This window comes from Musa acuminata, chromosome BXJ2-10 (genome assembly GCF_036884655.1).
Source record: "Musa acuminata AAA Group cultivar baxijiao chromosome BXJ2-10, Cavendish_Baxijiao_AAA, whole genome shotgun sequence".
In the NCBI taxonomy this organism is placed as follows: domain Eukaryota; kingdom Viridiplantae; phylum Streptophyta; class Magnoliopsida; order Zingiberales; family Musaceae; genus Musa; species Musa acuminata.
The window spans coordinates 30,451,529-30,468,850 of NC_088347.1; the positions used below are offsets into that span (position 1 = coordinate 30,451,529).

The 17,322-nt window shown below is 35.8% G+C and overlaps 2 protein-coding genes across 3 annotated transcripts; both read left to right on the plus strand.

The window, feature by feature from the left end:
- The first annotated feature begins 3,116 nt into the window (after positions 1–3,116).
- On the plus strand, positions 3,117–10,309 carry LOC135625074 (uncharacterized protein At1g10890-like). The gene is made up of 6 exons (XM_065129372.1): positions 3,117–3,218; positions 3,326–3,378; positions 3,481–3,698; positions 5,940–6,155; positions 9,250–9,469; positions 9,842–10,309. Exons 3-6 carry the CDS (start codon positions 3,586–3,588, stop codon positions 10,106–10,108), a joined length of 816 nt encoding a protein of 271 aa, XP_064985444.1. The 5' UTR covers positions 3,117–3,218; positions 3,326–3,378; positions 3,481–3,585; the 3' UTR covers positions 10,109–10,309.
- Positions 10,310–12,573: 2,264 nt separating this feature from the next.
- On the plus strand, positions 12,574–17,157 carry LOC135584348 (eukaryotic peptide chain release factor subunit 1-3-like). 2 transcript variants are annotated; one of them, XM_065129375.1, is made up of 2 exons: positions 12,574–12,706; positions 15,421–17,157. In XM_065129375.1, the coding sequence occupies exon 2, from the start codon at positions 15,463–15,465 to the stop codon at positions 16,771–16,773; it is 1,311 nt and encodes a 436-aa protein (XP_064985447.1). In that variant the 5' UTR covers positions 12,574–12,706; positions 15,421–15,462; the 3' UTR covers positions 16,774–17,157. The 2 variants fall into 2 exon arrangements, with proteins under 2 accessions (XP_064985447.1, XP_064985446.1); XM_065129374.1 differs by having other exon boundaries at positions 12,608–12,723.
- Positions 17,158–17,322: the final 165 nt, after the last annotated feature.

Genomic DNA, 17,322 nt, shown 5'->3' on the forward strand with positions numbered 1-17,322 from the left:
AAATAAACTTTAGGTGAGACATCAAGTTTGGATGAATATTAATTAGACATCAAGTAGTCTATTTATTTTCTTAAAACTTGAATTACCCATTTTATTATGATAAAGATGGTCATGAATAGTATTGAAATTATTTTATTATATTTTTAATGTCTTTGGTGTTTCGAGATATGATTAAATTTTAAAAAGAATTTAAAGACTTTGTCATTCTAAAAAATTTTGATATTAAATATATTATAACTATAAGTTATAAGATAAATTTCAAATGTTAAATTTTCGATCTAGTTTTCAAATTATCAAATTTCATATATAGCAAATTACATTCTTTCGTTGTAGATCAAATTAAAGATCAAGTTATAACAAATGTTGATTATACTCCAAAGATAATTATAATTGATATTAAAAAAATTCATACAAGAGGACTTATCTTAGATAGCATGGGAGATTATACTTAATAATATTGATAGTGCTTTGACCACTTATACACTAATATAATTTTATTTTTAAAGAAATTAAAACTATATTACTATGAGACTCGTGTTTAAAGAACGTTTTCATCATAAAATTATTTTCAAATAATATTTTGGACCTTTTGAGTTTACCTTAGAAGTCTCATCATAAATCATTAATAATTTAAAATTAATTTCGACAAGTATCATCTAAGATCAACTTATCAAAGCGAAGGACAAAAGTCAATACTACTTCTTTTAAGATAGTTACAGTAGATTTTGAGAATTTAATATTTTCATGCTATAGGTTATAGGAATGATAATTCATATTTCTTTTTATGAAAATTATTATAAAGTTGATACGTACAATGATATATATAATAATAAAATATTTTCTACGAGAAACAAAAAATATTAGATACAACAAGAATATGATCCTATTATATTACCTTCGAGAAGCATGGTGTAGGTTAATAGAAAAAAAGGGCAAAAAATGGTAAAAAAATGAATCAATATATAATGACAAAAAAAAAATGTATTCAAGGTGTCAGTAATGATATTTAGATTGGCATTTTGGTTGCAACAGCTCATTAAAAATTGAATTATAATTTTGAAGTGGCTTAGTGAAAACTAACTTTCAATGACTTATACATTTGAAATATAATTGCTTTCATTTGTTTAAACTATTCGATCAGACAATATTAATGTAAGTTATATTGAAATTGTAAGTTTTAGTAGATTCACTGTATTACAACACATGCACTATTTTATATATTGAAATAATACAATAAATTTGAGATTGATTTTTGGGGTTGAGTTCTCAAGCTCAAATTTTCATGGGATATTTTGGATCAATTTAGAAGCTCAAATATCAAAAAACATATCATGAATCTATAATATTTATGTGAAAAATAAAAAAGTAGATAAAAATAAAAATGATACATAATTCACAATTTAAATAATTCATAAAAAATTTAAAAATAGAAAACCAGTGATATGTGTCAGCTGCGTCTAATGCAAATTTTTTTAGAAAAAAAAATCAAATCAATTAGAAAAGTCTGATACACTATTTTTTATATTTTGGACAAAAATAGTGCATTGCATATTAGAAAATATTTTCTCCCTTCCAAATTTTCACTAGGTGTTTTGTATCAATTTAGAACCTCAAATGTCAAGAAAAAAAGAAACATTTCATAGATTCATGATATTTATGTGAAAAATAAAAGAATGACAAAAAATAAAAAAAAGGACACATAATTCACAGGCTGAATAATTAATTAAATATCAAATAAATTTTAAAAAAAGAAAACCAGTCATATATGTCCATTTGGGTCTAATTAAATTACTTTCTAAAAAATTTGAAGTCACGTGGACTGATCATTTTAATTAAATAGGAATTATTTTCTTTGACCCTAATTTTTATCAGGTGTTTTGGACAAATTTGGAAGCTCAAATGTCAAAAAAACAATACATAGATTCATGATATTTATGTGAAAATAAAAAATATAACACACTATTCATAAGTTAAATATTTTATAAAAAATCAAATAAATTTCTAAAATAGAAAACTAATGACATATATCCATCTAAGTCATATGCAAACATTTTCTTAAAAAAAAGACATTGGGACAATATGTTTACATAATAGAATACACATTACAAAAGTAGAATACACATTATAGAAATACTCTTTACATGGCCAAAACCTTAATAATCTTTAATAATTTCAAAGTATCAAATTTTTTTGGAGAATCATATTTTCTACAAAATTGAACATGTATACTGACATGACATTCTATATTGCATAGGAATTACAAGACCATATGTATAATTTTGACCAAATACATGCAACTCTTACGGAAATTAAAAAGTGAATTGTCCAAAAAAAATATTCATCGTCCAAAATTGATATTGTAATTTGCAATATCAATGAAACAGGAAGTTGACGAGGTTGTGGAGTATAGTGCAGAAACAATGAAGATGAAATGTCATATAACATAAGTCTTGTCGATTAATAAATGTGAAATAATGAATTAAGATTTAAAGTGACCAAAGGGATTATAGATTTTAATTTAATGATTTAGACTTGGATAAATTAGCGTGTCAATTATCTCATTAGATCTTACTTATAATCTCTTACTTAAAAAGGTGCAATCTCTTAATCAACCGTATGGATCTTGATATTAACTCCTAATCCTAATTCAAAAATATATTTCGATTAAGTATGTGATTGAAACTTTGGACCATATATTTACCTTAAGTTTCGTGCTCAGTGTGATCCTGATGTCAATTCCTCACAAGCACCGAAAGAACTCCACGATTCAAATAACGGACCGTCCATTAAGATGCGTCTTCATTAAAAAATGTGCAGTATCTTGATCAACGGTGTACAAAAATATATAATTTAAATAAGTCATATAATTAAAATTCTGGGCCGTGCTTTAAAATCTGCGTTCCTTAAGAGACGTGCATCGCTTGATCTATGGTGTGGATCTTCGTGTCAAGTGCATCAACTAGGTTTGAGTATATCTATATATATATATATACCCTTTTAATGACGCAACCAAAGTCAATGTTGAACTCGGTGACTCAGTCCGCATGGCGAGTGAACTCGGAGTCATCACCGTGCCGGACCCTATCCCAACTCATCGCATTATAAGTTTGTTTCTCCGCCCCACTTGTACCCTTATCGGACACCAACCCAATCGCCCTCCGGGAGAGCGGCGATCTCCCTCCACTCTGTTGCCCGTCATATCTCCTCGTCTTGCCGTGGTAATCCCTTCTCCACCCTACCCCGATCGCTTCTGTTTTCCCTCTTCCTCTCCTCTTTGATGTCCCCTTTTTTGGGACGCTGATGATGCTCTTCTTTCTTCGTTCAGGTCTTTTCTTCCGGTTATTAGACGAAATCTCGAGAGCCCGAGGCCTATTCTTGGTAAAAAGATATGTTTGTTTTGTTTTCTTTCATGCCAAGGGTTTAATCGTTCATTATCTCTTGTTTTTTTAATCTCTTGTTTTTGTCGCTTTGATCGTGTAGGAAATCTTGAGACGAGGAAGAGGACTTGTTTTCGTTGTTCGATTTGTTACAATTTGGATCTTTTCTTCGCTAGCTTGAGTGGTCGATCTTCTGGCCCGGTGAGAGATGCCTCGGACGGTCTCCCGGTCCCCTTCTTATAGGAGAAGACGGTCTCCTTCTCCTAGATACAGCAGCCGGAGAAGCAGAAGGGATCGCAGCCGCTCCCCTTATTCTTATAGGTGACGTCGCATGCTATTATGAGAAGCTAAGAAAATATTCACCTGGCCTTCTTGATTCCTGAGTTCTAATGTTTCTCGTTTCAAAGATCCCAGATTGTGAACTGCATCTATGTCTGCCTTACTGCTTCCTCATAGGAATACGTTGCGTTGTTAACGATCAGAGACTGAATTGATAAGAGCTTTTTATTTTCTCCTGCTGGAGCATCAACCAAAGAGTAATTCGATCTTATCTTGTTAAACACTTCTGGTGGCTAAAAGTGTTAGCTTGTTAAGGTTCTTTTCTAGGTGGATCAAGATTTATTTTAATGCCGTAGACAGATGCGGCTGTAACTTTCTTAGATTATAGCACTGGATGGTAAGTGAAATGAAGACATAGTTGAAGGATCGTCTATGATTACATTGTTGTTTTTGTAAACTTGTTTTTCATCTTTAGTGCTGCTGGTTTGGTTACTGTACTCATATGAGATGATGGAGATCTGAATATGACAAATGCACTCATATGATGAGATGACAGAAATCTGAATATGATGCATAATTTGGACCTATACTTGTTGATGACATGAGGATTTAGTTAATGACTATCTGAGACTGATTTCTGCTGGGTTCAGGTCAACTTTCTTTCTCTTGTGTGCTGATATTTTACACAAATTGTTGCTCTTTTTTACTTCATGGCCTTGTATAGCACCATGCGTTTTTTGAGATTTAGTCTGTTATATTGAATTTTGAAATACCATTTTTCTAAACAAGATACATCTATTTGCCTGCATTACGGTGGAGTCATTTCTCAGTTGTGACTGTTGCAGTATATATTTTGAAGAACTTTGCAAGAAAACACCTTGTCAAAAAATTAGAAACTATGCAAGTTGATGCGTATACCATTACATTGTGAATTAGCATACTATCTGCTCAGAATGACGTTATGAATATGAGTCATTTTGATTTGTTTTGGAATTCCTGTGAATCAGCATTGAACTATCTAATCTCGCATTCAGAATTTGGCATGCAAAAAAATTTTGAGAGTCCCCTTTTTAGAATTTTCTCTTGTTATTTTCATCCCCATCACGAACAGTAGACCATCACCTATTGTATAATAAAAAAGACTTCTATTTTGTTTTTGAATAGAATAATACTGTCAATATTCTTGTAGCTGTCCTTTTTTGTTTAATCATTTGCCTCCTGATGAGGTTGGTTCATCAGCTTATAGACAGTTAAAATACTGAAATAGTGTTGGAAATAGTTGAGTATAAGGGGTAATGGAATCTATTGGCTACCCCTAGGCCATTAATGCAATCAATTGATGGTATATTCTTTAGAAAATAAGGCCAGAGCATAATAGCTATCAGTGGTTTTGCTGAAACTAATGCAACAGTTATTTTGAATCCAGGTGGATACTGGATGATTATTTTAATATGTATTCTTGCTTCACTAAGAAAATGAGTAGTTTCAAGCAAGGTTCGCCGTACCGTACCGTACCGGCGTTTCGACCCGGGCTCGGTACCGGTACGGTACGGTATACCGCTCGGTACACCCAGGTGTACCGAGCGGTACACTCACGCGTATCGAGCACTGTATACTGCTACAGTGTTACTGTACACTGCTACAGTGTTACTGTACACTGCTACAGTGTCGGTACGGTACGGAGCGGTCCGCGTACCGCTGGCCTGTCGGACCGGTACGTACCGCCCGTACCGGGCGGTACAGTCCGGTACGGCAAACTTTCAAGTATGTTTTTTGTGAACTGGATATCTGTCAAATCTGCTGATAGATGCTGCTCAATAATATCACAAATTGATTTGAGCATTTGTAATCTATACTTATGTTGATATTCCTGTAGATGGTTGTAAACATTTGTAATCCAGGTGGATACTGTTGATGCTCAATAGTAAACATGATTTTGAGAATCTTTATAATTTTGTATGTATGCAAACTCTTAATCTCTATGATATTCAGTGGAAATTGAAATCTTGTTACATTTAATATTTGATGTTGTAGAACAGAAAAGGGAAAAGTATTGTATAAACAGCTAATGACTGTTCATTGTTATGTTGGTTGCCTGATTTGCATCTTTTGGGTATAAGTCAAGCGGTGAAGATTATTCCTAACAATATTTAAGGTAACTGCATGTGTTATATTTGAGTCCCAGTTGTTGGTAATATTGAATGAGTAAACTAAGTCTTTGCCTTCATAAATTTGTCTATATGGTATGAATGTCAGTGTCTGAAATTATTTTTAATCTTGAAGGAGGAAAAGTCGTTCTCCTTCTCCAAGATGGCGTAAAAGCCGTTCTCCGAGCCTTCGGAGACGTATTAGTCGTTCTCCATCGCCAAGGCGACACAAGAGACAAAGGAGTAGGAGCATGTCAACTTCGCCTGTAAACAAGTCTGAAAGCCCTAGTCTTGTGTCCATTGAGCAAAAAAATGCTCTTGAGAGACAAAGACAAGAAGAAGAAAAGAAACGGTAAAAACATAATCCTATACTTTGGTGAGCATTTTCATCTTAAGGCTTATGATACTTATTCTACATTCAAATTACTAGTGCATCTTCTTAATTTTACTAATACAAAACATGTGTGGGAAAAGTTACTTCATGAGATTGTAGCAGGCCCTCAATCTTCTCCATTCATATGCATTCTTCTTAATGCATGAAAAATTGAGATCACATACCAGAAATTGATGCTTAAGCTTTGAAGGTTCACATATTTTAGGAGTTTACAAGAACAATATGGCATTTTTATTTAAAACTGAAGTTTCAATGCCGAAGATGAATTTCAGTAATTCTTGCCGGCAATGATCCTTCAACAGGATAAGACTTTCTAGCCTGGTTATTGTTATTGATTACCAACCAGTATGAAGGTTGTGGTTGAAACCTGATGTTGGTTATGACAGGTGATCTTGATTTTTGAGCTTTATATACCTCATTAGATTGTTCAAGATAATACCTCTTCAAGAGTTATTTCAAATATGTGATCTTGTGAAATTGCATTTAATTGTGTTCTTATTAGGTTATTGTGTTTAAATTAACAAACTGCACTTGTACCATTGAACCTCCTAATTACAGAAGACTTATCTATTAGAGATGATATAACTAAAGGATAGTTATCAAACCGGCCATCAACATGGCTAATCCTTGGGTCACTGGTCAGATCAATGATCAACTAACAATTAGTTCATTAGATAGTTTGTACTTCTTTATTTGGTTATCTTGTTATGCTTGAATTGGTTAAGGCTCTAAGGCATGCCTTCATCTTCCCGTGAAGGATGATTATGTTTCATAAGTTATTTTTATTCTTTTTCCTGATCTTAAACTTTCCATAAATTTTAGAATAGAACCTGCATATGTGTTTACATACCATGGTGCACTATCCAGCGACATGACTCTCTGAAATTGTGCATACTTCTTGTGTTTGCTGAAACTTTGGATATTGAAGCATGTAGCTCAATATGTTATTTTCTTTTTCCAAATTTACCTTACAAGAATTTAGTTTATCGACCACTGTGGATGTTTGAATGTTGCTTTTTGCATGATGCAAATTGTTTTGCTTTTCTTTCATTATTTTTTCATGTATATCTTCTCCATTTCGTTTAGTCTATTTATGTTCTCAAGTTCTTCATGTTTCTATTAATATGTAAAGATAGATTAATATGCTTTCTAACTTTTAACCAGCTGAGGATTTTGTGGAAGCTTGAATAAATAAGCCATTTGAAAGATATTAAGGAGGCTTAGCTAATTCTTTGTCAAGTAACTATTTTGCTATTTGAATTCTGCTGGAAGCTTTTGATCATTCATCTGATATTTGTAAATCATATGCTGATCTAACAATACTAGTATCTCTTTCTTCATAAAACCCAACACTTTGAGATATGCGGTTTTAGACTAAGGCACTTTGAGAAAGGTCAAGTAATTTGTATTGACAAAAGGGATGGATTTCCTGCAAGAAGTTCTCATATAAAAATTTCCAATTTCAAACACTTGGTTCATGCTAAAGTTTCTTGGTAAGTGAAAGCTAAGTTTATTTGAGGAAGTAACTGACAGTGCGATGTGAATTCTACACTCAAATGGAATGGATGTGTTGGGCTGGACCCTTGTGTTTACTAATATTCCACAAGAAGTTTAGCTGCAGTGCAGAGATCTAAAATTTTCTTTTGGTTCATTATAGAGGTGACGTGTCCTTGGTGCATATAGCATGATTCTTCTTTTCTTTTACTTGATTTAGAATTACAATATTCTTAAACTATGTGAAAGCATTTGGTAAAAATAGAACTTTTGGTGATATCTACTTTGGGAAGTTTACTGAAGCTGTTCAGGTTTGCTTCACGGAGTGCAGAATCCTAAAAATGTCATGGTTACTTAACTTCTTTTTGCTCCATGGGTAGAACATTATTAGTGAAAATTTCTCTGGTACTTGGATATTCTTCTTCCTTTTTCAGATGCATATATAGTTGGTGGAAGTTCAATATTTTTCTTTACTGGAATGAGATCAGCAAGTTTTGGTGTCTTCTTGTTGTCATTTATGTTGATCCAATAGCTCCCTCCCTCTCACCTATCACCAAATTTTTAGGGATCATGATTAATGTCTGTTCAAACGAAATAACCGAAAGAATTGGAAGCTTGGTGTTCAGAAACATGAGAGGTTATCTTTGGATAAGGTTGCAGATCTACATCGAAGATTTTTTAAGTAAAAAATCTTCAGAGAGAGAGAGAGAGAGAGAGAGAGAGTTATGTTCATTATGACCCCTCCCACTCTCTCTTTTGGTTTTACAAATCCACCAAGAACTTCTCTATCATTTCACTGACCACGTGTTTGCACTATCAAGTTACACATTACCTGCAAACAAGAAAGATGATCTCGGTGAGGTTTGGTTTTTGGTCAAATATACATAATATAAAAATAAGAGTGACTGTTGAAAAAACAAATGCTTCATTCTCTGGCATTTAAATTTGAGTTGTGATGACACTTTAGATTTTGCCGAGATCTCAAGAGTTGGATAGTAAGATCTATTTACTGTTAGCTGCATGATGTTTTTCATTTGTTTATCATGTTTTAATAATAGGAAATAGTTCTCAGCATTTTTTGTAACGCAAGGAAGCAAATGGAACATCCCGTAGTCTTTGCTTTGCATTGACACAGAAATTTATGGTGCGAGGACTGTGCTTTAATGGAGAAATTGAAGTATTTAAGTGATTACTTTTGAACCTGCCACAGGTTACTTGACATTTTTCTCCACAGGCTTTTCTGAAGGGAGCTACTGGTATAGTTCCACTTGTTATGTTTGATGATGCAATTGGTGCCTGCTTTATCTAGTGTTCACCAGTATGAAAACTCATTTGTTTGGATCTGGATTCTTTAGAGGTATGCCTAAAAAGCACAATCTCATGTTTAATATGTCATGATGGATGAAAAGGATGGGTTAGTAAGTTACCACAAATGTTACTTATATGCTGTTTGCTTATCTATTTTAAGGCTCTTCTTCTGGCTTCTGAGAACATCTCTCAACTTCTGTTGTTTTTTACTTGAACAGTTCTTTTTTTTTACATCTAATTTCACTAACAGGCGACAAAAGGAAGCAGAACTTAGAATTCTGGAAGAAGAAACTGCTCGAAGAATTGAAGAAGCCATAAGGAAGAAAGTCGAGGAGTCTTTGAACTCTGAGGAGATCAAGCTTGAAATACAAAGACGAATTGAAGAAGGTCATAAGAAACTACTTGATGAGGTTGCTGCCCAACTTGAAAAAGAAAAGGAAGCAGCTCTTATAGAGGCAAGGCAGAAAGCGGTATGGTTCCTATATAAGCGTACTTTGTTTGTGTGTTTTCCTTTTATTTCCATGCTTTACATAGAGATCACATCTTGTCCAATTTTGTGATTGAGCTCTCAGATGTTTATTGTCTGTCACTTTTGGCACCCAATGTGCAAATGTCAGCTGTACACAGGTTCCTGACTAAGTGCAGTCTGGTGGCATATGCACTCTTGTCAAATTGCTGTTCTTCACTGACTGGCCTGCCATGGAACTGAGTACTTTGCAATATGTGCTTTTGTTTTCATAGATGTACAAATTTTTGTGTTGATTATTGGATAAGTTGATTTTTGAGAAATGTTATTTTCTTTCCTCTACTTTTTCTGATGCCAGTTTGATCTGGGTTTGTAGGAACAAGAACGGAAGGAGAGGGAGGAGTTGGATAAGATGCTCGAGGAGAATCAAAGAAGAGTCGAGGAGTCTCAAAGAAGAGAAGCTTTAGAGCAGCAGCAAAAGGAGCTGGAGCGTTGTCTAGAGCTGGAACGTATGCAGAAAGAAAAGGAGGAAGCAATGCGAAGAAAGAAAATGTGGGAGGAAGAAGAAAAGGCGAATCAGATGAAGCTATTGGGAAAGAACAAATCTCGCCCTAAGTTGTCATTTGCTATAGGTTTGAAGTGAGAGACTCCCCAATTAGTTTGGCTTTTACATTCTAGATGAGTTGCGATGTTCTAGAACTGGTGTTTTCCGCACTGTTGCCAGTTAATTTACCTAGCGAGGGGGACTCTCTTACGTCCTGCCTTCACTCTATGAAGGAGGGATGGTATTGGTCTTGTGTATAAATCACGGACATCAACTGCTTTTCACATCTTTTTCTTTGCCCGTGTTCTGCCTGCTTGTTGCATATGGTGAAAATGTTAGCTATGGGGAAAATTGGGCTATGGGGAAAATTGAAGTTTTATCATATAATTTCCAATAAAATGTATTTTTTTATTTATAAATATCATTGTAGTTTTTCTAATACCACCGTAACTTATAACATTAATATTTTAAAAAATACAATGTATTTATATACTTTTTGTGGTAAGTTGTAAGCATAAATAAGATAAAGAGGAAATCTCATGAGAGGATGAAGGAGAATTTCTTTTGAAGCCAAAAAGAAAATGATAGCTATTTTTATTTTTTTAGTATATTTAAAATTATATTGATAATCATTAGTACACTATTTTTACTAATAACAATCTTTTTATTATTGATAATCTTTTGTTAAAAATAATAAAATAATATTATATTATTTATAGCCCTAATATTATCGATTTTATTTTTTCCCCGCCAAACACCGACGCTCCCCCGTGCTCCTTGCCACGTGACACCTTGCTGGCCTTCCATGTCATCGTGCCGCGCTTCTCCAACCGGGGGCGCTCGCCGCCGCTCCAACAGGTACCTCATCGACAGCCTCAGGGGCCACGACAAGCTCTACTACGCCACCTTGGGGGATTGCAAGTACTCTTCTACCACTGCAAGAGGAGGATGAGGAAGAAGAAGAAGAATAGGAGGAGGAGGAGGAGGAGAAGGCGAAGGCAAGGTGACGTTGGAGGTTCGCCCTGGCGACGCTGTTTGGTTTCACACGGCTACGTTAACGGAGGGGACGTAGGCGTCGGCATCTTCGTTTAGGCCATCGGCTCCGGTGGTGATCAAGCTCCGCAACTCTTTTATGCGCTTCTTCCAAGAGGTAGTCGTGGTGCAGCCGCCCTCCCCCGACCGCTCCTACGTGTTCGATCTCGACGAATTCCTTCACCAAGAATCTCGCTGCCACGTCATCTCATCTACGACATAGACGCCTACGATGGGAATTTCTCCGCCACTATGCGCATGGAGGAGGATCTCGTCACCTTCTTCAATTTCCCGGTGGAGATCGCTTTTTGCTCGGGCAGAAGGATCGAGGTGGAGGTCGGCATAGTCTCCATCAGCGAATGGAGTGACGTGGAGGGCTCTTTGGATGACGGCCTCGGTGGGGGTGGAGACGCAGCTGCTGGTGATGAAGAAGAAGAACGGAAGGAGAGAGACAAAAAAAGAAGAGGAGGAAGAAGGAGAATAAGAGGAAGGTGAAGAAGAGGAGGAAGGAGAAAGGTGGGACGAGAAGAGGATCATCAATTTGTGAAGGGATAGTTTAGTAATATTAAATATTTTTGAAATAAAGTTCTAAATAATAATCTTATAAAGTTATATTTATTCTAAGGTAAATATTTTTTAAAATCTTATTTTTTTTTCTTAATAGTATTTTTTATTTTCTAAAAGATAAGATTATCTATTACTTTACATTTGTATTGCTTCTGCCCATCGCCTTTATATGATCATCTTTTCTTTCTGATTGGGAAAGATATCAACACAATCATCATACTATTATCGTCCTCATTCATTGCCTCCAATCCATCAAAGGTTCGATGCTAAGTATTGGTATGTATAAACATAAGACAACTAGTAGTTCGTAAAGATTCTTATTAACGTGCTGTATCTCATCGAGATGGACGATAGTGACCGGAGGGATAGTCACCTTGTCGAGGACATTGATCGTAACGATACATCTGCGGTTGAATAGATTGAGATCACGAGATCTATCTGCATCTATAACTTATCAATGAAAGCGCTAATATCGTCATGACATCGGTTGTTCGATTCGATGACCTCAGAGAGAATGGTAATGACAAACAAGAGGAGTTTATGATAGATATAAGGATGGCTAAAGAAATCGAAGAGGTACGACGGCCCGTGTTTAAGCTTAGAAATGATAAACATCCATCATTCATTGAATCTTTAAAGATGAGAGGGTCAGGATATGACCCTCGGGCAGCCAGGTGGGCCGACTTGACGGGAGCTAAGGTAATTTTTTTAAAAAGAAAATAGGGAGAAATATGCATGCTACGTGGGACAAAAAAGGAAAAATAAGATTTTTTTGTTTGGCGAATTTGTCCTTTAATTCATGGGGGGATGCTAAGGGAAATGACATACAGCTGCAAGGGATTAAACAAGGAGAGGCAAAAATGCAAAGTTCTCAACTGTGAAAGGATATATACGTAAAAGACGCTATAATAGGTGGATGTTATTATATTGTCAAGCTCCAGGGGTATTTTGGAAAATTCGATCTCCCAGTAGGCGCTAAAAGACGCGGCGGCAAGGGGGAAGAACGAGACAAGATACGCTTTTTCTCGTCCTCTTCTCGGATCCGGCGGCGTGAGAGGAGAGGAGGGAAAGGGAAACCCTCGCAAAGTCAGCGGTCAAGTAAGCATCTCCCTCCGGTAATAGTCTCCTCGGCAACCTGTTCTTCGGTGTCTTCTCTTTAATTTCGATTTATTCCCTTTTTCTTCTTTCAATTTCGATTCAATCTTTGTCGACATGTGTAACTCGTTCTTTTTGGAGAAGTTTTGTTGGTTGTTGGATTATGTTTATAGCCGACAGAAGCTTGGATTTGTGGAACTTGACTTTAGAGGCGATGTTGTGGCCTGAATCTTCCCTGTTTCGTCTTCTAGGGTTTTGGTTGCTCTTTGCAATTCTTTATGGCAACAAGGATAGAAAAAACTGACGTCGACAAATATGGATCTTTTTAGTTGTGATGGTTATTTGGTTTGTCGGGTTTGGGATTGTTTTATTATCCGCGGCGCTGAATGGTCCAACTTTTTTTTTGGATTTTGCCGTGAAAAATGAGGACTTTTTTTTTTCTCTAGATTTGCTGTCAGTCGCAGGCTTTACCTTAGGGGCATGAACTTTGGTGTTTTAAGATAAAACGTCTTGTTTGTGGTATGTTGTTATCCTTATGATTCGCTAAGTACTTATGGACTTCGTTATTATGAGAACTTGCTGTCTCTTGTCCTGTTTTCTCCTATCTTTGCGGTGAGATTTATTTATTTTTCTTGTTTGCTCTGATATGTATGTCTTAAGCAACTGTTTTTTTGAACTGCTAGAGGAAATCATTTTGAACCTTTGGCCTGGTGATATCTCATGGATCCAAGATGTTTCACCCAATTAAAATTCTGATCATGAAGATAAGTGACGTTGAATGTTTGTGAATGCTGGCCCGATGATAGCTTGACATGTTGGCAAATTTTGTTACCAGACTATGTTAATTACTCCTTGAAGCATCATGGGTTGTATGTTTCCTGTTGTCATTGCCTTCGACGCACAATGACTGCTGGCTTAATTGTCATTTACCCACTTGTAATGTGGATCTCTCCGGCGTAAGGGTTTGATGTCATTGTTCAAGCTCAAGTATAACCCATAATCAAACACCAGTATGGTGCATGAAAGGTCCAGTCCATTGGTGGTTTCACTTTGTGATGCACCTTTAGTCCTATTCATGAGTCTCTCTTTTCTACTTGGGCCTCTCATCATATCAAATACTGGTCACTCGATGACCCTTGACCTGTTAACCTATTTTCCTATAACCAATCTGTTAACTTGATGAACCTATTATCCTTAACCAATCTGTTAACTTGATGAGCTTAATTAATTATTCTCCAACTTTCAGTGTAAGACTAAACTGGAGGTGTTACACTAATTATATAAATATATCGTTGAAGTTTTGAAGAGCAACTAAGAAGGAAATACTGTTTCTAGCATTAGAATGTGCTTATCAAAAGAAAGAAATATTTTATGAAAAGTTTGATTGTCTGGAACGACAAAACATTTGCTTGGTGATGTTTTTTAAGAACAATGGTTTAGTGACTTTCATGGTGGTGATTCTCTTGAGATATACTAAATCCGTTTTGAATGTGACCTTTGTCAATCCTAATATAGATTGGTTCATTGTTTACCACTTCATTTTTTAAAAACAAATGGGCACAACTTCTTGGGTTAAGCATACTTTAACAATATCATGAAGATCAGGGGAACATGCCCTTTCTCCGCCATGAATTTGCACCTGATTGCAGCTTGCTCTTACATCGTTTATCATTTGGGAAATAGTTATGAAACCGGTGAGTGGTCGTTGGGGTTATGAATATATTGGCTCAACACAGACGATGGTATGATTCGATGGTTTGCGATATAAATAATGTTTTATTTTTTGTTTGGGATTAAGGTAGTGACAATCTTCTTAGCAAGTTATTGGTATGCCTCTCCTGAATCTTTATATCTTACTATGGTACCTACGGTAGCTATTGGCCAGTGAATCATTCATCATAGTTTCAGATATCATAATATAACAATCATACTGTAGTACGATTTCATTCTAGTGTACCTGCTGTACTGGTCGGTATTGACATTAATTCTAGTGACTGTTTTTGGTGTATCCAGGCATAGCATTTTGTGCTGGTCAATATATATGTTGGTCTAATAACGCTCTGTTATGGGTAACATTTGCAATATTTGGAACTTCCTTGGCTTTTTACAGATCTCAATGACGGCAAAAGATCTAAGTAGCCAACCCTAAATAGTTGAGACTTACAACTTTGTTGTTGTTGTGGAACCTCCTTATATGTACTGTCGACCATGAAGGTTAAAGCTGCTAACACAATCTAATTACACTGTATATCACCAATTTAAATATCTACGGTGTCATTTTAAAAACAGCATTTTGTCATGAGAGAAAGAGAGAGAGAGAGAGAGAGAGAGAGAGAGAGATTAATGCTTAGTTGGTCTATTAGTGTGTTAGACTCCGGTTCGAAATCTTTCATAGAAATGTGCAGAATCTCCTGTGCTGTTTGAACTGTTTTCTTGAACATAATGATTAAGAGATCAGATATATCACCATGGGTATGATCATGACCCTTCCAGATATTGTTATGTTTGTGGGTGAGTTTCTTTTACCATATTTTGTGATATGTTGCCTCTAATTCCGTTGTTTGTGCAGTGTTCTTATTCTTCATAGTAATTTGTTTATCAGTTAATTGTTCAGACTTCACTTTGAATTCATACGAGTTACTTTTTTGTTTCGTTCTTTCTCTAATAGTTTTCATTTATTTCTTCATTCTTATTGTATGTTTAATTGATTCTGACAGGTATTCAGTCCATCACTCTGGTTTTCTGGACGCTTAATCAAAATGGCAGATGGTCATGAAACTGATAAGAATATTGAGATATGGAAGATTAAGAAACTAATCAAGGCCTTGGAATCTGCCAGAGGTAATGGCACAAGCATGATATCTCTCATAATGCCACCTCGTGATCAAGTTTCTCGAGTTGCTAAAATGTTGGGTGATGAATACGGAACTGCTTCAAACATCAAAAGTAGAGTCAATCGGCAGTCTGTGTTAGCAGCCATAACATCTGCTCAGCAGAGGCTGAAGCTATATAACAAGGTTCCTCCAAATGGTCTGGTTCTTTACACTGGAACCATTGTCACCGAGGATGGAAAAGAAAAGAAGGTGACCATTGATTTCGAGCCTTTCAAGCCCATTAATGCATCACTTTATCTTTGTGATAACAAGTTCCATACTGAGGCTTTGAATGAACTTCTGGAATCTGATGACAAGTTTGGTTTCATAGTGATGGACGGAAATGGAGCACTTTTTGGCACATTAAGTGGCAATACACGTGAGGTACTTCACAAATTTACTGTTGATCTTCCAAAAAAGCATGGTCGAGGAGGACAATCGGCACTTCGATTTGCTCGGCTTCGGATGGAGAAACGTCACAATTATGTTCGTAAGACAGCTGAACTTGCCACCCAATTCTTCATAAATCCTACCACAAGTCAGCCAAATGTAGCTGGATTGATTCTGGCTGGTTCTGCTGATTTTAAAACTGAGTTGAGCCAGTCTGACATGTTTGATCAGCGACTCCAGGCCAAGATACTCAATGTAGTTGATGTTTCCTATGGAGGTGAGAATGGCTTCAATCAGGCAATTGAGTTGTCAGCGGAAATTTTGTCTAATGTGAAGTTCATACAGGAAAAACGATTAATAGGGAAGTACTTTGAGGAAATAAGCCAAGACACGGGGAAATATGTCTTTGGTGTTGATGACAATTTAAAAGCTCTTGAGATGGGTGCTGTGGAGACCTTAATTGTTTGGGAAAATCTGGATATTAATAGATATGTGCTTAAGAACAGTGTTAATGGGGAAATCATCATAAAACATTTGAACAAGGACCAAGAAACTGATCAGAATCATTTCCGCGATGCAGCTAACAATGCCGAACTGGAGGTGCAGGAGAAAATATCTCTGCTGGAGTGGTTTGCTACCGAATACAAACGATTTGGTTGCACGCTCGAGTTTGTTACCAACAAATCTCAAGAGGGTTCACAGTTCTGCAGAGGTTTCGGTGGCATTGGTGGCATATTGCGCTATCAACTTGATATGAGATCTCTGGATGAGTTTTCTGATAATGAAGTGTATGAAGATTCAGATTAGAAGCTGGTCTCGCACGGAACAGCTGGCTCAGATGCTTTCTGGTTTCCGACTCATTTCTTGTATTTTCTCATTTAGAGCTATCAAGGGTGCTCTGTAAGTCATCAAGTGTTTGGCCTTTTTTCTTTTTGGATTTTAGCGTATAGTGTAGTGGCATAGCAATGAAATACACTTTTGCATAAGTTTTATCATTTGGAAAAAGAGATGATCCAAAGGGCATCTAGTTGGTGAGTCAGTAGATGCAAATGTCCAGCAGAGAATTACTGCTTTGTTTGTGCTGGTTGTGGTACTCGATCCATTTTAGGAACTTTTGTGTTGTATTTTATCTTTACTACCAGAATAGTTTCTCAGTTGTTCCTTCACTTTAAAGTCAATATTCTTTATCTACCTTTGTTCTTCTATGCTGAATCATGATGTGTCAATTGTTTCCATCTCTGATCTACAGAATTTTTTTCTTTCATACCAGTATTCCTATAATATACTCAAATGGATGCTTATTATTACATTTTCTGCTTCAGTACGATTTTTTTAACAAATGATAAATGATGAAAA